Here is a 22,612-nt window from a genome sequence, read left to right as displayed (position 1 = left end):
ACCTTGGCCTTAATGAAGTGGTCATCGAAGGAGACGCAAAGACGGTCATGACTGCTCTGGCTAACTCAGATTTTCTGCATACCCCAGCCTCAATTCAGAAAGTAATGGAAGGGGCGAAGTTCAGGCTGCAGGCGTTCAAGTCATGGTAGTCCAAACATGTTCACAGAAGCTGTAATGTAGCAGCTCATATGCTTGCTAAGCATGCTTGTAATGTTATAGATAGTTTAATTTGGGTGGAGGATACTCCCCCAATGATTTCAGCTCAGATCAGTATGGATGTAGCAAATTTGGGTTTATCCCTCAATTAATGAAAGTTCTTTAGTATTGACTATCAAAAAAAAAAAAAAAAAATAGATCGAGAGCCGTACTTCCAATATTTGTTTTGGTGTTGTTTTCCTGTGAGAGATGCATAAGTTTTTTTCAAATTTTTTGAGACGCTTAACTAAAAGGCTTGAGTTGGTGAGAGACGTCAAAAAGGGGATTTTGTTCTCTTTATTCATTTTCCTTTTTCCTAGAAAGCTGATCCACATCTGATGAAAAGACACATAAAACTCTATAAAGGTTGCAAAAAAGCTGGGTCGTGACTTACGATACATAAAGGAGCCCATTAACATAACTCTCGTTAAAAAAAGCAAAATGAGAGGCCAAGAACCCGTGAGGCCGTAATGTCAGATCATAGTTTTGTTTCTCTCTTCATTACCTTTTTTTGGAGAATTCAATGAAGGAAAGGAAAACTACAAGGACGGGACCCATCCCACCTCATCAAAAACTACCACCGTCGGTTGTTGACTGTGAGTCTGTGACACATGAATCAATATGTTTAAATAATCAACGGAGAGATCAAAAAGAAAATGAGATCACTTTAGCAAGTAGAAAGAAAGAGAGATTCTATTCTCACTTGGAATTTGACTGTGACACATGAATCAACATGTTTAAATAATCAACGGAGAGATCAAAAAGAAAATGAGATCACTTTAGCAAGCAGAAAGAAAGAGAGATTCTATTCTCACTTGGAATTCGTGAGTCAATTTTAGTTCAAAAAACTATGTATTGTGCGTGGGATGGTTTAGAATCTGCTTTTTTTTTTTTTTTTTTTTTAATATTATAAATAAAAGTAAAAATTAACTGAAATAATACAATAAAACTTATAAATAGTATCAAAAAATATAGTGAAACCAATGAATAATACTAAAAATAAGCTAAATACTAAAATAAATTGACAAAAATAATCTTTATCAAACAGATACTAAGGATGTGTTTGAATACTATTTATTTTACTGAAACTAAAAACTTAGTACTGAAAATACAGTAAATAAAAGTAAAATTTAGTAAAAATAGTATAATAAAACCTATAAATAATGCAATAAAACTTATAAATAATATTAAAAAATATATAAACAGTACCGTGAAACCATCATTTTTTAAGCAAAACCAAAATTTTTTCGAGCAAAACCAAAAATTTTTCATCCCAACGCAATCCAGACACGCGCTAAGTGAGTGTGTGCAATGGAAACTTCACTTTGTTCTTTCTCCCTCCACGTAAAATAAATGGACCGCTCTTGTTAGATCACACTACTAAATTTTCCCATTATTCGCGGTGTTTGAATCTCGACTCTTTTGTCCAATTCCTTTGATAGAACTAGAACTAGAAGTCATTGGAGCGATCCCGAAATTGCAGGTTTCTATTCCATTTCCCTTAACTACACTTCACCCATCTTTTTCCACCAAAATACCAGACCCACTTCTCCAAGCTAAGTCCTTGTTGTTCACATTAATCTTCAATATATCCCACCCATAGTCATCACCGTCCATACCCTCAATCTTACTCAACACCCGGTCTTTTTCTTGAAACCAATACCAGGATCATTAATGGCTTCAAAACCCATGATTCTAAGAATTCCGCATCATCATTTTTCCACTTCTTCTCCATCTCTATCTCCAAACTTAGCCACTCGTGTCACCCAAACCCATTTCCATGCCTCCTTGTTTGTAGATCAACAACCCTTTTAGATAGCTCAAATAAAAGAACCATTCAATCATCTATAGTCGAAAAACAACAGTATAGCATATGGTGTGCGTACTTAAATGATCTAAGAAGGAAGAAGAAATGGCAGAAATTGCAGTTAGCCTCGTTATTGAGAATTTGGTCCGGTTGTTAGTCCATGAAGCAAAATTTTTGATGGGTATCCACGTTAAAGTTGCAAACATCAAAGGTGAATTGGAGATCATTCAGTCCTTCCTCAAGGACGCAGATGCTAGGACCAAGATAAGGGACATGAACAATTTTGAGAAAACATGAGTGAAACAGATAAGGGAAGAAGCTTATCACATAGAAGATGTCATTGACGAATACATACTTAATTTAGCAAAAGGTTCTCATAGGCAAAGGCCAGTATCATATATTCTCCATAAAGTTTTTCAATTTACCATAAATTTGAAAGCAAGAAATGTGATAGCCTATAAGATTCAAGATATCAATAAAAAAACTCAAGGAAAAGAGAGAGCGGGCTGCTAGATATCACTTCAACACTATAAATCAAGGAGGGTTGAGCAGCGACACTAGAAGTGATACATGGCTCGACCCTCGAGTGGAATCCCTTTTCATTGAGGAGGCTGAGATTGTGGGCATTGAGTCACATAGAGACAAATTGATAAATTGGCTGGTAGAAGGATCATCTAATCGCATGGTGTGTTCGGTGGTCGGCATTGGTGTGCTTGGCAAGACCACTCTTGTTAAAAAAAATGTACGACAATGAGAAGATTATAGCTCACTTCAATTGTTATGCTTGGATCACTGTGTCTCAATCATACAAGATGGAGGAACTATTAAGAGAAATGACAAAGCAGTTCTACAAGGCAAAGAAGGAGTTTGCTCCTAAGGAAATTGACACAATAAAAGTGATATCACTAATTGAAGAATTAAAGAACTATTTGTGTGAACAAAGGTATGTAGTAATTTTTGATGATATATGGAATATAGAATTTTGGGAACATATAAAATGTGCTTTCCCAGAGAATGACAAAGGAGGTAGAATAATAATCACAACCTGAAGTGAGGATGTTGCTCCTTCTAACAAAGAATCTCCATATTATTATTTGTACAAGTTATCACCTCTACCTTTAGAAAAAGCTTTGGAGCTCTTCTACAAGAAGGTATACCAATGGGAAAGGGGGAAATGTCCTCCTGAGCTTTATGATTTGTCATGTGTAATAGTTGAAAGATGCCGAGGGTTACGTCTAGCAATTGTGGCTATAGGTGGTCTTTTGTCAACCAAAGCCAAGGTTGTCTCTGAGTGGTGCAAAGTTCTTGATAGTCTTAGTTTAGAGTTTGAAACTAATTCACGCCTTAGAAGTATCACCAAGATTCTATCCTTTAGTTATCATGATCTACCTTACAATCTCAAAGCATGTTTCTTATATTTGGGCATGTTTCTAGAGGATTACTCTATTAATTGTGCTAGACTAACTCGACTATAGATAGCTGAAGGTTTTGTAAAAAAAAAGAAGGGAAATTGTTGGAAGATGTTGCACATGATTGCTTGAATGAGCTCATTCATAGAAGTTTGGTTCAAGTGACACAGGTTGATTTTGTTGGCAAAGTTAGAACTTGTCAGGTTCATGATATGATGCGTGAGGTTATTGTTTCTAGGTTAGAAGAATTGAGTTTGTGTCATGTTTCAATGAGTAAATTACTCAATTTTTAATGGAAGTGGTTGGCACCTCTCCATTCAAAACAATGTAAATACTCCTTTGGAGGGTACTTCTACTTCCCAAACTCATTCTATTCTCATGGTGGGGGTAGTCGAGGTATCTAATTCTTTTCTTACTACATGTTTTGAAAATTTTAAGCCAGTGAAAATACTGGATTTTGAAGGAGCTCCTATAGATTACAATCAGGGACGGAACCAGGATTCAAAATTAAGGGGGCAAAGTATAAACACAAAAAAGTTTATGAAAATCAAAATTAACATCTACTCAAGCTTTGTTGAATTCCATCCCATTTATTAACATTATAATCTCATATTTTCACAATTTGGATTGATACTGATTTAATTGGTGGTAATTTTTTGGAATTTTGTTTGAAATTTTTATGAATTGGGACATCAACACTAGAGGCAATGCTGCATTATCAACTTCAAATTATTTGTAATTTTTTCTCTTTAAAAAAAACAAATATTATAGATAATTTTCCCATCATCAACCATTCAAATAAAAATTTCATTATTTCCGTATTATATAGCTCTATAGTTTCAAAATTTAGTCCAAAAAATAAACCAAACAAACATACCCCGCTACAACAACATTAATGTTAATAAATTATTTACTAAAAATAGTTAATAATTCATAAAATAAATCAACAAACAAGCGTTATCAATTAATAACATTTATTACTAACCACTACACACATTTGATTCATAGTTCCCAATCCCACATGCTTTACTTTTTTATTACCAATTTCTAGTTTTTTTTATTTTTTTTATTTTTATATTTATTTATTTTATCTCATTTGTCCTTATTTGACCATCTTTTTTTTAAATTCAAGAGTCAAGACTCCATCATCATTACAAAGGATGACTTCTTAAAGTACACAGTGCTTTTTTTTCAAAAGAGGGGGGGGGGGGGGGGGGGCAATGGCGGATCCGGATCCTCTCCATTTCAAAGTGTAATGGAGAGGGTCCAGTTCACGGTGGAGATTTTTTTAAAAATGATCCACGTTCATAAACGCGCCACCTCATAACTTAACCCACTAAACCCAAACCACACTTAACTACGCTTAAACTAGAGACTCTTTTAACTTAACCTGATCCTTCAGCTACCCAAAAAAGCAAATAACTCCCTCTTCCTTCAGATCTTTCTCTACCCAAAATTCAAAAACTCTCTCACACCATTGCTCAATCTCCATGGCTACAGCTAGCAGCCACTGCGTCCCACACCTTCACTACCGGCGGAGTGAAGGTACATTCCTGTCTCTCTCTTTTGGCCGCTGGAGGTGTTATCGTCGGTGCCACCACCACTGGTGGCCGTCGGGTCCTCCTCTCTCTCTTTATTGTCTTTTATCTTTTATTTTTCTTTTTGTTTCTCTTTTTATTTGCCTTTTAGAAGTGACTGAATCCTTTAGAGTTTTGTTTAGTGATTGGGTTTCCTTTTGAGTATAAAGCTTGATGATGTGCTTTGGGTTTGAAAAATTGGGGCTTTTGGGTACAGCCGAATGTGTTTTGATTAAGTCTCTGCCTGTAGTTGTTGTGTGGTGTTGTCTTTGACATCAGTCCAAAAATTATGTTGCTTGGTCATGAACTCATGATGTATGCTAAAAATCATTATGAAATTTCTCCCTTTTTTTTCCTAATTTTTTTAGGTATCTGTTCTTTTTCTAAATTTGGATTGACTATGCAGATGGGTATTTTGCTGGTGGATAATATATTTTGTTTCTTGTAGTTCATTTTAAAGATATAAACTGTGGCTCTTGATAGTTAATGAGGTACAGTGTTTGTGAGCTTAGAATTCTTGATTTGTTATGCACAACTGGTTTTCTAAGCTATATTGCACTCTTATTTGCTTATCAAAAAGTTTTTTCCCTCCTTTCTTGATTTCTTTTAGCCTGAAGGTTTTATTATGTCTTTTCCAACTAGTGGTATATGTTGATTTAGTGCTGACATCTAGAGATTTCTATTTATGTAGGTGTTAGAAGTTGACAGTAAGAATGTAAAAGCTCTGTACAGTGGTATGGTAAGGTCCTTTAGCTGAGTTCTTAATGTGGAAGTTCCTAAGCTAAACCCTCAACAAATTTACATATTTAGTAGTGATAGTGATCTTATAGCTTCATTTGTGCCTGCTGTTAGTTTGAAATTTTGATATATGGTTATCAATTTATCATTGAAATCACTCTTTGTTATTTTGTTAGGTTGAATGGCATGATTAAATGGATGCTATACCCAATATGGGAAGCTGCTGCCGTTGATGAATGGTTATACAATGGCGGTCCTTATGAGCTAATTGTTCTACCACCAAGAGCGAGAAAAGGCAGCTGTTGTAGGTGGAGGGGGATAAGTGCTAAATTTTAGATTGTTTTTTGTTAGTGTAGACCACATGTTCTCACTCTTGTATAAGTTCTTTATACAAGTTCTACCATTTTGGTGAAATCTTGTAGAAAAATATATGTTTTGGATATATGTAGAAACTTTGTTAAGTTAGTGTGTGTGCTGTGCTTAGTAGTGTGTGGGTGGTGCCTAGTAGTGTGATGAGGTGTGCCTGTTGTGGTGATAAAGGGTGCGTGTACTTGGCTATATTGAGGCATGTGCAATGCAGGTGCATGATGTGAAGCTTAGTAAGTGATCAGATAGTGAGAGTTATACAAAAAAGAGTAACCACGTCGCCAGGAAGCTTGAGAAGCATCAGCAAGGTCGTACACTTGATGCACATATCAAAGAGAAGTTTGGGGGCGGTAGGCTGTTGGCATGCATCTCTTCTCGACCAGGACAATGTGGTAGATCTGATGGGTGAGCACAAAAGTTTTTACATTTTTTCTTTTGTATTCAGTTTTGTGTCGTCTTATTCTGTTTCCAAACCAATTTTTTTTTCTATCAGATACATTTTGGAAGGAAAAGAACTTGAGTTCTGTATGAAGAAGATCCAAAGGAAGAAGGGGAAGGGTGTCGCAGCTTAAGTAGTTTATTAGTCATAGTTTTGGTCTTTTTGCAACTTGTTTTTGTTACACTTGCCTAGATGGGCCAATGTTTATCATTATTGATGGATCTCTGAAGATTTTGTGGCATGTTTAGTTGTTTCAAATTAGATGCTTTAACTAGTTTGTGATTGACAAGAGTCAGACTTGAGCTAAAATAGCACTTGTTGGGTGCTGCCCTCTTTATCCATCATTCTCTTGTAGTAGAATTTCTTTTTATTGTTATAGCTGTGCTCTTTTCATGGTATTGCCAGTTCCTGTAATAGTTATATTGCAACTTTTTCCCTATATTAAAATTTAGAACCCAGACCTCTATATCCAATTTTAATGCTTTTGTTCATCCCCTCTACATTTTGGCAACTATGGCTTTGTTCTTATCGGTTTTTACACTGCAAAATTATCAATTCTCTTCTTTAGGCTTGAGTGTTGCTCAATATTTGTAGCAATAATCTGATTCCTTTCCATCTTGACCACAAGTATTTTACTGATTATTGTACACCTGGTTGTCGTTCTTTGTAGAATTAATAAATTAAACTTTGGGAATGGCCATATATTCTAGACGTAACATTATTTTAACTTAGGGGTGTGATTTGGAGTAGGAATTGGAGTTGAAATTGCAATTGGATTTTCAATTCCAGTTTTAAAATGTTTAGAATTGGATTGGAATTTGATTCATTTATCCTTTTGGATGTCTCATGGTATTAGATACCATATTTGATTCAAGTGGTTCAATGTAAGTATTGCATTTGCTTCATGTGATTCAATGCAAATAGTAGACATTGACAATATTCTTTGACAAGAATTGTAACTTGCTCTGCATGATAAGTTGTTCCAAACGTGAACTCTAAAGATCTGTAAATTAGATTCCCTTCTTATAGGTTTCATACATGCAGAAGTGTTGTTATTGGACCAATTTGATTAAAGGGGAAGAACCTTGCTGTTGATTTCCCAAATTTAGGAGTGCAGCAAGCAATCACCAACATACGGCAGGGGGCAAATATTGCTTGCAAATAACGGATTCTATATCAAATTTATAGTTCAAGATCAAGTCAAGACCATCGAGTTGTGCCAGTCAAATGTTACAAAAGCCCTATCAAAGTTTGTGGAGAACCCCTGCCTTGTTTTTTTAGTCTCTAGTGCTATTGGGGTGCTACTTTTTACTCGGGACATTCTGGTTGAAACTTGAATGTGATACTTTGTCCATCTTAACAGGGGGCAAATATTAAGGTTTTTCAACTGTCTTTGAAAAGGATAACATTGTTTGTATTTTACCCTTAAATAAGGGTTTCAAAGGAGAAAAAAATGAAAGCAGAAAAGTTGAAGCAAAGAAACAAACAAGGGACATCAGGTGCTTTCTAACAAGAACAATGTTCAGGCAAAGGGTAAACCAGGCTTCAACACATCCAACACAACCTCAATTCTTATATTGTCGTGAGGACAGTGACAAATTGATAATGCAAGTAGACCATGGGAAGCATACAATGACCACTTTTATTAGAAGGATAATACATATCACTGGTTAATTTGGTACCACTCCACTAATCTACATTCCATAACTGTTCACTGAATCTAACACAACCTCAATTGTTTCTCAAAAAAAAAAAAAAAAAAAAAAAACCACAACCTCAATTCTTAACTGTAGCTGTTTAGACCTTGCTGTCAATTATCATTGGCACTGGCTCCTGCTTTTGCGGTGTATTCTGCTCATACAAGACACAAAAGCAATCACTAATGAATGACTTCAAAGACATATCAAACTAGAGTAATAAATCCAGACAAAAGACAATGTTTATAAAGGTTGGGGTTGGTGAACTTACTGCTGATCTTGCTTGCTCTAATTTGTTCATCTTTGCAAAGATGCTGCCATAAAACTGGGCATCCTTCTTGTCATACTCTCTCACTTTCTCCTTCAAAATCTTGGACTCCAGCTTCACATCCCTGACAACACAATCAACATCCTAATGTAAATGACTAAAACCCTGAATTGAGTGAATTGTACTGAAGATAACACAACCTTTTCCAGTTGACAAGAAAACATAGCCCATTATTGACAAAATTAGTGAACATACCTGTTGTCTGGGTCTATCTCAAGAGCCTTTTTGATATCCTGTTCTGCCAGATCCAAATCAACAAGTTGTATGTATGCTTGTGCTCTCCTGTACAGAGCTTTTACATTCTTACTGTCAACTTCTAACACCTGCATAAATAGAAATCTCTAGATGTCAGCACTAAATCAACATATACCACTAGTTGGAAAAGACATAATAAAACCTTCAAGCTAAAAGAAATCAAGAAAAGAGGGAAAAAACTTTTTGATAAGCAAATAAGAGTGCAATATAGCTTAGAAAACCAGTTGTGCATAACAAATCAAGAATTCTAAGCTCACAAACACTGTACCTCATTACCTATCAAGAGCCACAGTTTATATCTTTAAAATGAACTACAAGAAACAAAATATATTATCCACCAGCAAAATACCCATCTGCATAGTCAATCCAAATTTAGAAAAAGAACAGATACCTAAAAAAATTAGGAAAAAAAAGGGAGAAATTTCATAATGATTTTTAGCATACATCATGAGTTCATGACCAAGCAACATAATTTTTGGACTGATGTCAAAGACAACACCACACAACAACTACAGGCAGAGACTTAATCAAAACACATTCGGCTGTACCCAAAAGCCCCAATTTTTCAAACCCAAAGCACATCATCAAGCTTTATACTCAAAAGGAAACCCAATCACTAAACAAAACTCTAAGGGATTCAGTCACTTCTAAAAGGCAAATAAAAAGAGAAACAAAAAGAAAAATAAAAGATAAAAGACAATAAAGAGAGAGAGGAGGACCCGATGGCCACCAGTGGTGGTGGCACCGACGATAACACCTCCAGCGGCCAAAGGAGAGAGACAGGAATGTACCGGAACTCCGCCGGTAGTGAAGGTGTGGGACGCAGTGGCTGCTAGCTATAGCCATGGAGATTGAGCAATGGTGTGAGAGAGTTTTTGAATTTTGGGTAGAGAAAGATCTGAAGGAAGAGGGAGTTATTTGCTTTTTTGGGTAGCTGAAGGATCAGGTTAAGTTAAAAGAGTCTCTAGTTTAAGCGTAGTTAAGTGTGGTTTGGGTTTAGTGGGTTAAGTTATGACGTGGCGCGTTTATGAACGTGGATCACTTTTAAAAAAATCTCCACCGTGAACTGGACCCTCTTCATTTCACTTTGAAATGGAGAGGATCCGGATCCGGCAATGGCGCCCCCTCTGCCCTAACATGGGTCCGTCCCATTTACAATCCTAAAGAAGTAGGTAACCTATTCCATCTAAGATATTTAAGATTGAGAGATACGAAAGTACACATTCTTCCAAAGTTTATAGGTAAACTACATAACTTAGAGACTTTGGATTTGAAACGTTCCCTTGTGTCCGAGCTACCGAAGGAGATCAACGGGCTCCTTAAACTACGATATCCTGTGGCCTACTTTATAAATCATGATATTGAATATAATATTGATCATCGGCGTGCGGTAAAGATATCAAGTGGTATTGGAAAGTCAGAGTCCTTACAGAAGCTTCATAAAGTGGAAGCCAACAACAACACCCTTATTTCAGAATTGGGAAGATTCAGGCAATTGAGAAAGTTGAGTATATCCAAATTGAAGAGATAAAATGGGATTGCTTTGTGCACTAAATTGGAGAAAATGATCCACCTTCGGTCATTGAAAATCAGTGCAATAAGTGAGCAAGAAGTTATTGAATTACAACCAATGTCTTCTCCTCCACTCCTCCTACAATCTCTTGTCCTAAGAGGGTGACTTGAAAACTTGCCAGAATGGATTCCTAAACTCAAGAGTATAGTTAGAATTGGTTTAACTTGGTCAATAGTAACAGATGATCCATTAGAGATCCTTCAAGCTCTACCTAACTTGATGAATCTTGTGATTTACCATGGATATGAAGGTGAACAATTACATATTGAGGAAGGAGGCTTCCAGAAACTCAAGTTTCTAGGGCTCACAAATTTGAAAATTTTGAATAGGTTGATAATAGATGAAGGTGCCCTGCCTCTTCTTGAAAAGATTGAAATTGGACCTTGCCCACTACTGGAGGAAGTGCCCTCTGGCATCCACCACCTGAAAAACCTCAAAGATTTGGAATTTTTTGAAATGTCGAGGGAATTTGTGCTTAGTATGCAACCAGATGAAGGGCCTGATTTTTGGAAAGTCAAGCATGTTCCTTTCGTTTGTTTTTGGTATAGGATTCAAGGGGAATGCTACAAAACCTACAAGCTTGGTGATTCAGAGTTGTTGGAGCATCTGCAAAGGAAAGTCAAGAGGTGGACAACCAAAGTACCCTCAACATTTTTGAGAAATCACAGCACAGGTATTATATTACCATTTTAGCAATTATACTATTATATTTACTGCATTACCAAAGGTTCATACTAGCAATAAAACATATTTCCTTTCTTTTATCATTTTGTTGCTACACAATGAAAGATTTAATTAGAAAGAATGAAATGATTCAAATTCTAATGCCAGAAGTTGTCGAATCCATGATCTTTTAAATTGGACAACGACCATAAATGGGGATACTTTTGGTGTGTCGGTCTCTTGTTCTTGAATTAATTCCTCATATGTTGCATTCTCAAAAAAAAAAAAAAAAAAAAAAAATCCTCATTTGTTAAATTATCGTGGGATTGACCTTATTATTGCAATAGTATTGTTGTTGTAACAGTAGTTTAATACTCATTCAGATTACCAAGTTTGTTCGTTGTGATAGGTGATAAACTTGAGTGCTGAAGTTTACTTGCTGTGAATCACAGTTTATAAGCTTGCATTTCTCCATTTCACACATTATAGACCTTTTTCTTTTTTGCATTGTTTATAAAATTTCCCTTCTTATTTATTTTGCTATTGTTATAATTGATAGGCTTCAAATACCAACATCTCAAGGATATTCAAGTGCCAGATCGTACAGGATATAGTTTTTCTCTCAATCAACCAGAATATCAGTTGCTGATTCTCTCCTGCCTGACCACCTTTATCATTGTATTGTTGTTGTAATTATGTTGTCACTATTGCTGTATTATTGCTACCTGATTCGTTGCAGATTCTGCCTTGGTCAGAATTTGCAGTTGCAATAGTGCTACTAGTGAGATCCCAATATGACTTAGAGAGAGGGAGCTCCCAATTTCCAAAGAAATAACTCCGTATGGAAGAACTAAATTCGTAAAATCCAGGTCTCCAACTTCTTGTATCTAATACTTACATTAAAAAAAAAAAAAAAATTTCCGGTTAATAGGTGGTCTTAAGACATTTGTTAATGGACCATTATGGTCAATCAGTCATAACGTACATCAGTGGTTGATTCTCCCCTACATGGTTGCCTTCGTTATTGTATATTTGTAACAATGTTATTGTTTCAGTGAATCAAGCATATGAACCTCTTGAAAAGACGATATACAAAAACGGTGATGTTTTAGTTAAATTTGCATTTGATCTTCGGAGTGGTTTAAGAATGTCAAGTATTTCGCTGGTGGGCTTGCATGAAATGGCTTTGATACAGCTAAAAATTCTATTTATTGAAATTTCCCTTCAAATTTTGAAAGAGTAAATAATTTGTATATGTTTTCATTATTCATCCAAACTAGAAAACTGTTAGAACAGAGTTATTTGTTCAAATTGGGGAGTGTCTCCACGTGTCTTTAAAGATTAAGATGTTGTATATGGCGTGGAGTAATCAAAATTGTTGTGTGTAGTTTTTTTTGTTGCAGCAGTGTTGTAGCAGGTTTTGTTTTGCTCTTTGGTAAGTGTCATTAGCTTGCAGTGTTTATTCAACTTTGGCTGCTTGTGTTTTGAACCTCTGCTATCACGGTTCTTGTATTGATATATCTAAATCATTCACTGGAAAACAAAAATTCAATTAGTATTAAATGTTTCTTTGGCTCTGAGTAATTTCAACCATTACATGCTCACATTTATTTTTTCTTTTGACATGTAATTTTTTGAAGTTGCATTTGGAAACTTGAATTTGAATTTAGGTTTGGATTTTAAATCAATATATTTCAAATGCATTGATTTTAGATATGTGGGGGCCGGTTATTTAACAATTATTAAAACCGAGCTAAATGGGCTTGTGGCCCATCCGAGGACGTAAAACCGTCCGAGGATGCCATATAAGGCCATAAGGGTAACCAAATAAAAAGAAGAGTAGATATCACGTGAGGTGAGTTTAGTATTAGTCCGAGGACAAAATCCCCCTTGGCAGTATGAGTTTGAGGACGATTTGAACTCCATATTGTTACAAACACACTTCAGAGCTACATCACCACTAAAGGTGGGACATGGGACCAAGGATAAGAAAGAAAAGATGAACGAATATCTTGAACAACTACTACCTCCACATTAATTGCCTCTCAACCAACTCTCTGGCCGCATTAATGTGGAGGTGATGCCTGAACAGTGATGAAGCAGCCTTACAGCTACTGGTTAAAGGATCTAGGAAGTGTTGGATGGGACAGGAGGTGATTCCCCGAATCCAACCTACACGTGTGTGGTAAAGATGACATCAACATGGTAGTATATAACGTAGAAGAGTGCATTGAGAACAAGGGATTGGAACTTCTGAACAAGTGACACTTAGAAGAAAACCTGATGAAATAAGAACTTAACTTGACGAAAGGAGAAACTGATCGTAATATTTGTTGTGATCCATCTAGAAACGTTAAATTTAATCGTTTTTATTTTAAAGTTAATCTAGTTCTTTTATATCCATGCTCTACAAATTTATTGTTTGGGCCTTTAGCGTTCGAACCCAATACAAGTTTTGGGGTCGCTACAAATTGAGTCCTTACAAGATATATTTCAAATCGAATGATTTTAAAATTTTAAAAATTTTGGTAGACTTTGTAAAATTCGAATCTTTGATTTTTTAAAACTATCAACAAAAAAAAAAATATTTAATTTTAATTACTCAAATACAAATTCACATGATGCCCAAATCATGCTATTTAAACACTCCATAAATAGTTCGAAAGACATTTGCCATAAATCATGAAAACTTAAACTTTATGTGTGTTCTCTATTTGTCCAAAGAATGATTTTTAATCAACTATGAAGTACCAACACATATATGATATATTTAACCTTTACCTCATTACTCCCCTCAAGCTAATAAAACATCTCCAACCAATAATAAACACCGCATGCAATAATCTACCACTTTGTGTATTTTCTTTTATTAATATTTTGTAAAATTAGTCCTATTTTTTATAATATATATTCTTCAATTTTAGCATAATTGGATTTACAATTACAAGGGCGGTGGTGACTATTTTTTTCTTTTTAAAAAAATTACTTTTTGGGCTTTTGATATTTTTATTATTATATTGGGCTCTGAGCTTTTGATATTTTGAGGAGGTCATGGCTTAGATGGCATTACATGTTATGTCTGACTAGGTAATGTGTTGTTGTGTTTTTTGGGGTTAGGCCCATTGGAGGTGAATGTATTTGTGTAAAGCTTTGGAACATGGTGGGTTTTTTCGTGTTGAGGGCGAGTTGTTTGATGTTTAGCTAAATAGTAATATTCACAACACCTTACATTTTGATTCTCTATTCTAAATTCTGCTTCATTTAAAAAAAAAATTTCTTATTTTCTTCTAATTTTCCTTCTTCAACTAATTCAAAATCCACAACAGAAATAATAATTAAAGAAAAAAGCTGTTTCAACTTTCAATCCTTGTAGAAAATCCATAAACCTTTCTTATTCAGGTCTATTTGAGAACTACTTATTTTGTTAAAACTGAAACTTTTTTACAGAAAGTATGTAGAAAAAAAAGAAGAAGCTAAAAACTGACTTTTGAAATAATGAAACCCACTTAACAGTGCAATAAGACCTACTTTAAGAGTCAAAGTAGGCTAAAAAGTAAAATAAGCTAATTTTTTCTCAAATTTCAAACGCAACCTTCATGTCATGACCCATCTTAAAACTATTGCTTAAAAAATCTCTGTTTAGAACCACTCTTGAAATTAATTGATTGATCAATAATGGAGGATATGAATTTTGTTATGTCGCTGCATAGCTTCAATACCTCCTCCTGTTTGTGCAGTGACCCATCTCTACCACCACAACCACAAATTAAACCCACTAAATCCATGTATTAACAACCACAAGAATTATGATAATAGTCCACAAAGTCAGATGAGAAACCACGAAGACCACCGCCATTTCTAAGCTACCTCTATTTTTAGGGAAGCAAGGTTACGAAATTTTATTTTGGCTACTGAGTTAATAACCCAATGTGGGTTTTTGGAGTTTATTAGGCTTTTATTTATTCATTTATTGGAATAATATTTTAGCTAAACCAAAGCTAATGCTCTGATAACAAAAATGATAACTAATCAAACTTAAAAGGTGTAACTTTTATTTTTGCCATGATTTGATCTTGAGTGGTAAAATTTGTTGTTATCCATATAACTATAAAAATGAGAGGTTCAAAGTTTTGAAGTAGGATGAAAGTTTGATTGATATTTGACCGTGATGATATCATTATTAATTGAAATACAAATAAAGGAATTAAAATTGTAAAATTAGAAAAATTGAATAATAATAATTATCACAACATATCTTAGGAAATTTAAACAATTTTCAATATGTATTTTCACAAATGTTGTAAGAAAAATAAAAAATATTAATGAAATATAAAAATATTAATAAATAATGTATTTATCAATCCTTCAAATACAAAAGTAAAGTTACCATGGCTTTTGAGTGGAGTTGTGATGCGCCTTTGTGTTAGAACCCCTTTTCATCTCTCTTGTGTGTGTGTGTGTGTTTGTTCCTCAAAAACAAAAGTACAAAAATATTTTAATATAATATAAGAAAATTTTCAATATTTATTATTAGTTATTTTTGTTTATTTGTATGGTCTTAAATAAGAAATCAAAAGGCCAATAATTAAGTTGTGGTGTTGGAGGGTTGTTACAGAAAGGTTAAATCAAATAAATATTTCTTCTTCCCTCAAAAAATAAAAATAAAAAATATCTTCATTAGCTAACACAAGGAAATTTGATAGCCTAGTTGTTGGTGTGTTGGGCTAAATGCAATCCAATAGGCCAGTAAGGCAATAAGGGCACATTTGGTAGACTGTAATAGGTATTGTAATGTAACAGCTATTCCTATAGTTTAGTTATTTAATAGTTTGGTTATATTTTTATTACAGGAATAATCATTTCTTATGAATAACTATTCTTTAAAATGAGGAATAACTATTCATCTCTAACTATTCCTCAAAAAAAACTTATTAGTAGATGTAACTATTCCTAAAAAAAAAAAAAAAAAAAAAAAAAAAAAAAGAGGAATAACTATTCCTCTCTAAAAGGGTTGTTGTGGGGCCCGACAACAGATGGGCCAGATCCACCTGTTCACAGGAAGACTTAAGGCCCAAGCCGAAGAATATAGTAGTCCAAGCCCAATAAACGCAAAGCATCAATGGGCCAGAGAAGCCGCCGAGGAGGGTACAGCCCTCGGCTGGCCCAGAACTACACTAAGGAAAGGGGCAAAAGTGGCATAGTGATAATCTAGTAAGAAATCTAAAATATCTAGAAAAGGCTGCCCATACTACCTGCCCTAGACAGAGTTTTGCCTCTCACAAAGTCGTGTTTCTTTAGCCTACTCAACCACTCCCCAACAACTCGGGTCTAAAACTGATGGGACAAGTATCAGTCTTGAAAGGGTCGACCCTACACGTGGACGAAGGAAATTGAACGCATGCGAGTATAAAAGAAAAAATATGTAACCTAAAAGGGGGCCTCCAGTCCCACAGAAAAAAGAAAAGAGATTTCAGAGGCAAATATACCGGAACCATCCATAAATATCTTAACCAAAACACAGCCGGGAAAACATGGCTTAGCCTTACGATCCCACTCTCTACAAATGATATTGTACGGGCCCATTTACGTGCGAACCCAACTCAATGGCGGTTTAACGCGAATCGTGAGCCTACAGTTGTAATAGCTATTTCTTAATAAATGTAATAATTTCAAGCATTAATATCTTTCCAAATAAATAAACTTTCTATATCCACCTAACAATTATGAAAATAAAAAATCATCAAAAAATAACTCATCTCTCTAAAATTTAAAATATATTATTTTTTAAGAAATATAATTGTATGAATGAGATATTTTCTAAAATAAATCATGAGTTTTATTATAATGTTACAATTTACAACCAAACTAATGAATAGATTTAGTTATTCCGTTACAACACATTTTATTTCCGCTAATAAAGATTATCATTTTTGTTGTAATCCACATTCAGTGTACCAAAAGTAACCTAACTATTTTTTAAGTTTTCACCTCTTTGCTAGTATTTAGTGATGTTAAAGTCAAGTTAATAAAATCCTCTGTTTGTAGGGGAAAAGGTAAAGTACATTTATGTTGCCTTTATATTATATTTAACCTCTCTTTAGATTTATATTATATGTGATAACCTAGTGGTTGGTGTGTTGGGTTTAATGCAATCCAATTGGCCTGTAAGGGAATTTTAAGTTTTTACCTCTTTGCTAGTTTTTAGTCATGTCGAAGTCAAGTTTAAAAAAGCCCACTGTTTGTACAGGGGAAAAGGCAAAGTACCTTTATATTATATTTTCCCTCTCTTTAGATTTATATCATGAGTGTTCTTTGAAAGCCAGAAAACTAAAATTTTGAATAACCATGAAAAAAGGAAAAAGAAAAAAAAATGATTCCTCCAACTTCTATACCTATTCTTGGTTTTCAAAATTCAATTAGATTTTAAATTAGAGTTTAATTTTATGTTTTATAATCCCATTCAGTTTTCTTAATTTTGGTGCAACTATTTACTACACTACAACAACTCAAGGAGGCCAATATTATTTTCTTATTTTTTGTGCTATATATATATATATATATATATATATATATATATATCCAAAGCTGAAAAAAAAAATCAAACTAGATTCTAAATTGAATTTCAATTGAGTTTCAATTTTGCATCACATGTCCAATTTAAAACTTTAATTTTTGTGCCAAATTAAGAAGAGACTTATTAAATTAACCAACCCATGAACACAAATATTATTTGAATACCTAGAGTTGAAGGAGTAGTGTACGAGAAATCAAATCAAACAGAAATGATAGACATCTTGAAAATCCTAAAAATGTTATGAGCTGTTCGAAAATGTTTGAAGTAGTTGAATAGGAGGATTACTATGACTATAGCCCTTGGGAAATTTACCAAAGATGAAAAATGATTAAATTCAATTATTGCGCCATATGCCCCTTCTATTTTTTTTTTTTTAAATTTTGTGCCAACTGAGTTAATTCAGTACAAAATATGAGAAGTCCAAAATAAATGGACTATTAAAACCCACTCATATGTCAAATTCTATATTTAAAATTAGAATAATAGAGAGTTTGAAAGTTTTTGCTTTCCAATGCCATTTGTCTTGCTAAAAATAATTTAAATTTATTAATTTTTTACATAATACTATGAATAGTGACTTATTAGGTAAAAACTTGTATACATAATGTGTGTACATGTGTGTGTTTTCAATGTGCTCATGTATATATACAAGGTTCTAAACTAGTTCGTAACATTTTTGGCAAACTATACTTCATTTGCCTTATTTTAAGATGAGTTCGACTGTTCAAGGATTAATTAGAATTACAAACTTTTCCCTCTCTTTAAAAGAAATACCATTCACGCTTGGAACAATGGCAATTCTAGCAAGCAATTTGTCAAAGATTACTTAAATAATAATTTTCAGCAAAATCAAAGACGAATAAAATATGGTAATCATCATATAGTCCACGTTTTATCCCCAAAACATATCCGCATGCCACTGCTTAACCCAATCAGGAACAAGGATTCGATTGTCAAGCTTGAAACCCAATTTGCCCAAGCAAACTTCAACAAAGCACCCATTAAATCCATGAAATACAAAAATCATTTTTATTATGCCTGAAACCCAACCACTATAAGCCACAATTTAGACTACCTTTTAATTGCATTGTAAATCTTTTGTAAATTCCTATTGGTAAAATAGAGAATTACCTTCAAAAATAAATCCACTTAAGTCTATCATATTCTACAAAAATGTTACAATTTTAAGACTAATTCATTTTATATATTTCTATTTTAAAACTGTCTAATAGTTCAATAGTATATTAAATTTAATAATTGAAGGCATAGTCAAGAAACTAGATTAAACTTTTAAATAAAAACTTTACAAAAGTAGAAGCAAATCGATGGATAAAAAATTTATGAGTAAACTTTTGCTAGGAATGATGGTGTTTGTTATTCTTAATCCCTTTGAAATACGAGCTAGTGATATTGACACTTCCTGTTTTTATCTGTTCATCACTCAATTTATAATTGTTTTATGACAAAAATGTAAAATTGATCTTCTAACTTTTATTCTTTTTCATTTCAGTTCTAACTTTCAATTTTGTCATTTTAGTCCTCTAACTTTCAATTTTTGTCAATACAGGATTTCGTTACAACTCAATTAATGGCTGCCATTAAAACTCCTGCAACGATGCCGTTTTGCATGTCTTTTTTTTTTTTTTTTTTTTTTTTTAATTCCAAATTAAAAGAAAATAAGAAAAATATGAAAAAAAAAAAAAAAAAAGGAACGACGTCGTCATTCCCTTCCCCCGAAATCAAAACAAAGATCTGAAGAACACCCAAATGAGGGGTTGATTCACTGACTCACGTTTGCACGTGAGTGTGCCTATTTGGGATTAAAATCCCTAAAATCTGAGGAGCAGCTAGCACTTGGTCCAGAAAGAAAGGGCGCTGCTGCCGTTACCGTATCTCCGAATCGACGGTTCTTCCGGCGGCACTGAAGACGACGCAATTTTGTCAGCTGCGGCGACTCTTGCAAAGGACGCTGCCTTGCACTTCCAGTCCTCCAAGTTCGCTGAGTGCGCCGAAGTCCTTAACCAGCTCTTGCTCAAGAAACAAGACGATCCCAAAGTAAACCTTGTCTCTCTTGCACTCGCTTTCGTTTTAATTCTAATCTTCATTTCCCTTCTTTTTTTTTTTTGGAGCTAGGTTTTGCTTGGCGTTGTCGTTTTGGTATGGATCGCGTAATTGGATATTAGTGTTTGTTTTTGTGAGAAATGCATGTAGGTTGATTTGGTTTTGGATGTGAAGTTCGAGCCTTATTTGGATGTCTTGAGTGAGTGAAAATAGCAGAGATTCGTAATTGAAGTGGTGTTGGTAATAAGTACTGGAAATTTGATAAACGACAATAAATTCAGGCTGTTAGAAGTGTTTGTTAGTTTGTGTTTTGTTTGAAAACTGAGGTTTCGGCGGCAAGGAGCAATGACAAGGTTCGACGGCGAGGTCCAGCTCTGTTCCGGTCAGTTTTGTACCTCTCTATCTCGTGATCTCTCTCTTGCAATCTTTCTCTCTGTCTCAGCTGAACTAAAATGGAGCTGAACTAAAATGGATCAGAGACTTTAATTTCATGGTTTAATTTCTTGGGTTTTGCTTGTTTTGGATGTTGGATGTTGGGTGTTTTTCAGATCTTTGATGTGATTTCAGGGGAAGGGGAACGACGCCTTAATGTTTTTTTTTTTTTTTTATCAGATTTTTCTTATTTTCTTTTAATTCCGAATAAATAAAAAAAAGTGCAAAATAGCGTTCTTTCAAGAGTACTAAGGGCAGCCATTAACTGAGTTGTATCAGAGTCCTGCTTTAATAAAAATTGAAAATTAGAGGATTGAAATGATAAAACTGAAAATTAGAGGACTGAAATGAAAAAAAAGGTGAAAGTTAAAAGATCAGTTTTGCATTTTTGCCTTATTTTATTGATCAATTTATAGATTGTATACAACCACGTTCAAAGATGAGCTTTTATCACAATACATGGAGCATGTATTACTATTAGTTTTCTTAATTGCATCTGGTCCAATGAGAACAAACCAAATATATATCGGTGCTAATTGCTTGGAGGAATGCAAATTAAAAAAAAAAAAAAAAATGAAAGTATCCGTTTTTGTGGACTTTGTTTAGAAGAATGTTACGCAAGGGAAATTGGGAAGCACCATTAAAGTTGGTATGTAGTCTTTATCTCTGTCTCTCGAAATTCTGATCCGTAATTATCTAAATTGTGCTTGATTTTAGTCAATGGCAATGTGAACATGGCAGATAGAAACAATTGAGAAGGAATGAAAAGCAACAAGTCCCCAAAAAAGAAGTCCCTAAATATAGGAAAAGGTCCAAATGAATCAATTTCTCTCTCTCTCTCTCCTTAAACTCTTCTTGCATCTTGATTTCTATTTTAATATTTTTTTTTTTATCTCTTATACTTTTCGTCTTCTACCAAACCCATTTTGTATTATGAGCATATGTTCAAACAAAGTGTAAAAGAAGCTGAGCAAAATATTTCTAGACATGCCTAGGATGTTAAAGGCAGAGATGATAAGGTCACGAGTAATGTTTTGTGCTTATTCTTAATTCTGAAATCTATATTTCCCTATCTTTTACTAATCCAGGTCTTATCTTTTCAGGAAAAACCTTCTTGGAATGCGCCAGTTTGGACCAGAACACACACACACACACATATATATATATATATATATATATGGAAACACAGAACAGAAGAGAGAAGCTGCTAACATAGCAAGGAGCAAAAACTCAAAAACGCTTCTCATTGCTTTAGTTTTTTCTAGTCTGTCGATACTCCTAAATGTGCTGTACATACATCTTGCTATTTCATTATCTCTATGTACATGCTCACAAACGCATACACAAGTAACAATAACCACCTTTTTTGTCATACATATTTATCAGAATGGTGGCAAGAAGAAGAAGAAGAAGAATCATCTAGCCAAAGAAACAGAGGGCAAGTTGAACTGCAAAATAGAAGAAGCTGATAAACTACATGTAGTTTTATGTGTTACTAAACGACTTGTAGTTTAGTGTAGTTATAGATAGAGACATAGGGTGTTAATTACACATGCTTGGCACGCGAGAGAAAGTTAGAAAGTTTGTTAATATTGTTTATTCTGTTAATCTCTTTGCTTCAGCTGTATATATAAAAAGCTGGTGTAATTCCTTGCTAATTAATCTAGTTCATTTTACCAGAACTCAATCTTTGATAATATTCTTAAGGTGAATTCACTCTGACTAACACAAACAAACACACACACACACAATAGCAACACAAACAACCAATTCTAAAAACTCTCAATGTTGGACGTTCACCAATCACCATACAGGTTGACCCGACCCTATTAGGAAACCCAGTCCTTTAAGACTGAGTCCAAGCCCACGCAATTAAAAATCCATCCAGCCCATCAGTTTTACTTAAAATACCCATTCACGCCAAGCCCGATCAGTTTCTTAAAATAAATAAAACTCAATCCCAGCCCAACAATAAATAAGCTTCAGCCCAGCTTAATTGTAAACCCTTCCTAAACTCAAATCCAGAGTGCACTCTTAGCCGAAGCCCATTTTAAGCCCACTCGCACTCAAATCCAAGCCTAGATAGAAACCCACATTCATAAAGAAAGACCTAGACACATTAATTCAGCGAGCCCAAAAATTAAAGTCCACTAGCCAACACTCATTCAATTGCAAATTGACCTCTAACTTTCCCAAAATTCCAGTTTAACTACAAACTTCACAAAATTACAAATTAACCCCAAACCTTTCTAAAATTATATTGTTCAACCCTTAAACATTTAAAATTGCATAAAGGCCGCCAAGATCATGAAAGTAATCATTTCGATCTTAAATTTCGTCAAAATAATTGGAGTATTTCCAAGATTAATAAAATTATCAAATGTCATTTCAGTTGCCCAAAATGTTGACCATTACTTTCTCTGTCTTCTTCTGGCATGAGAAATTGCCTTGGAAAACAAATCGCACAATTGGGCTTCTTGAGATAGGCTAAGGAGTGA

The 22,612-nt window shown here is 34.2% G+C and overlaps 2 protein-coding genes and 2 long non-coding RNA genes across 8 annotated transcripts; 3 read left to right on the top strand and 1 right to left on the bottom strand.

The window, feature by feature from the left end:
- Positions 1-4,715: 4,715 nt before the first annotated feature.
- LOC126694224 (uncharacterized) lies at positions 4,716-6,929 on the top strand. Of its 3 annotated transcripts, none has more exons than XR_007645681.1 (4): positions 4,716-4,956; positions 5,680-5,727; positions 5,903-6,497; positions 6,586-6,929. It is a non-coding gene; the product is annotated as an uncharacterized LOC126694224 (long non-coding RNA). The 3 variants fall into 3 exon arrangements; XR_007645680.1 differs by having other exon boundaries at positions 4,717-5,028; XR_007645679.1 differs by lacking the exon at positions 4,716-4,956 and having other exon boundaries at positions 5,093-5,727.
- Positions 6,930-8,155: 1,226 nt separating this feature from the next.
- On the bottom strand, positions 8,156-9,841 carry LOC126694223 (70 kDa peptidyl-prolyl isomerase-like). 3 transcript variants are annotated; one of them, XR_007645678.1, is made up of 4 exons: positions 9,603-9,841; positions 8,752-8,879; positions 8,500-8,620; positions 8,156-8,382 (listed from the first exon to the last, which is right to left on the bottom strand). XR_007645678.1 is itself a non-coding variant. In XM_050390310.1 (3 exons), the coding sequence occupies exons 1-3, from the start codon at positions 8,883-8,885 to the stop codon at positions 8,329-8,331; spliced, it is 309 nt and encodes a 102-aa protein (XP_050246267.1). In that variant the 5' UTR covers positions 8,886-9,522; the 3' UTR covers positions 8,156-8,328. The 3 variants fall into 3 exon arrangements, 1 of the variants encoding a protein (XP_050246267.1); XR_007645677.1 differs by having other exon boundaries at positions 9,531-9,837; XM_050390310.1 differs by lacking the exon at positions 9,603-9,841 and having other exon boundaries at positions 8,752-9,522.
- A 128-nt stretch (positions 9,842-9,969) lies between these two features.
- On the top strand, positions 9,970-12,132 carry LOC126694222 (probable disease resistance RPP8-like protein 4). Its single transcript, XM_050390309.1, has 2 exons — positions 9,970-11,057; positions 11,607-12,132. Exons 1-2 carry the CDS (start codon positions 10,604-10,606, stop codon positions 11,738-11,740), a joined length of 588 nt encoding a protein of 195 aa, XP_050246266.1. The 5' UTR covers positions 9,970-10,603; the 3' UTR covers positions 11,741-12,132.
- A 7,241-nt stretch (positions 12,133-19,373) lies between these two features.
- On the top strand, positions 19,374-21,796 carry LOC126694221 (uncharacterized). Its single transcript, XR_007645676.1, has 2 exons — positions 19,374-19,676; positions 19,755-21,796. It is a non-coding gene; the product is annotated as an uncharacterized LOC126694221 (long non-coding RNA).
- Positions 21,797-22,612: the final 816 nt, after the last annotated feature.

This window comes from Quercus robur, chromosome 8 (genome assembly GCF_932294415.1).
Source record: "Quercus robur chromosome 8, dhQueRobu3.1, whole genome shotgun sequence".
Lineage (NCBI taxonomy): Eukaryota > Viridiplantae > Streptophyta > Magnoliopsida > Fagales > Fagaceae > Quercus > Quercus robur.
The sequence above is the reverse complement of the archived record's forward strand: the minus strand, read 5'-3'. Positions and strand labels throughout refer to the sequence as shown.

Bases quoted from the DNA above. Each gene is read 5' to 3' on its own strand.
- LOC126694223 (XM_050390310.1), bottom strand. From the start codon at position 8,885: ATGCAGGTGTTAGAAGTTGACAGTAAGAATGTAAAAGCTCTGTACAGG. The intron at 8,621-8,751 runs GTATGTTCACTA...TTGTGTTGTCAG, and splicing joins GAGATAGACCCAGACAACAG to GGATGTGAAGCTGGAGTCCA. The intron at 8,383-8,499 runs GTAAGTTCACCA...TTGTATGAGCAG, and splicing joins TAGAGCAAGCAAGATCAGCA to AATACACCGCAAAAGCAGGA.
- LOC126694222 (XM_050390309.1), top strand. From the start codon at position 10,604: ATGAATCTTGTGATTTACCATGGATATGAAGGTGAACAATTACATATT. The intron at 11,058-11,606 runs GTATTATATTAC...TATAATTGATAG, and splicing joins TTTGAGAAATCACAGCACAG to GCTTCAAATACCAACATCTC.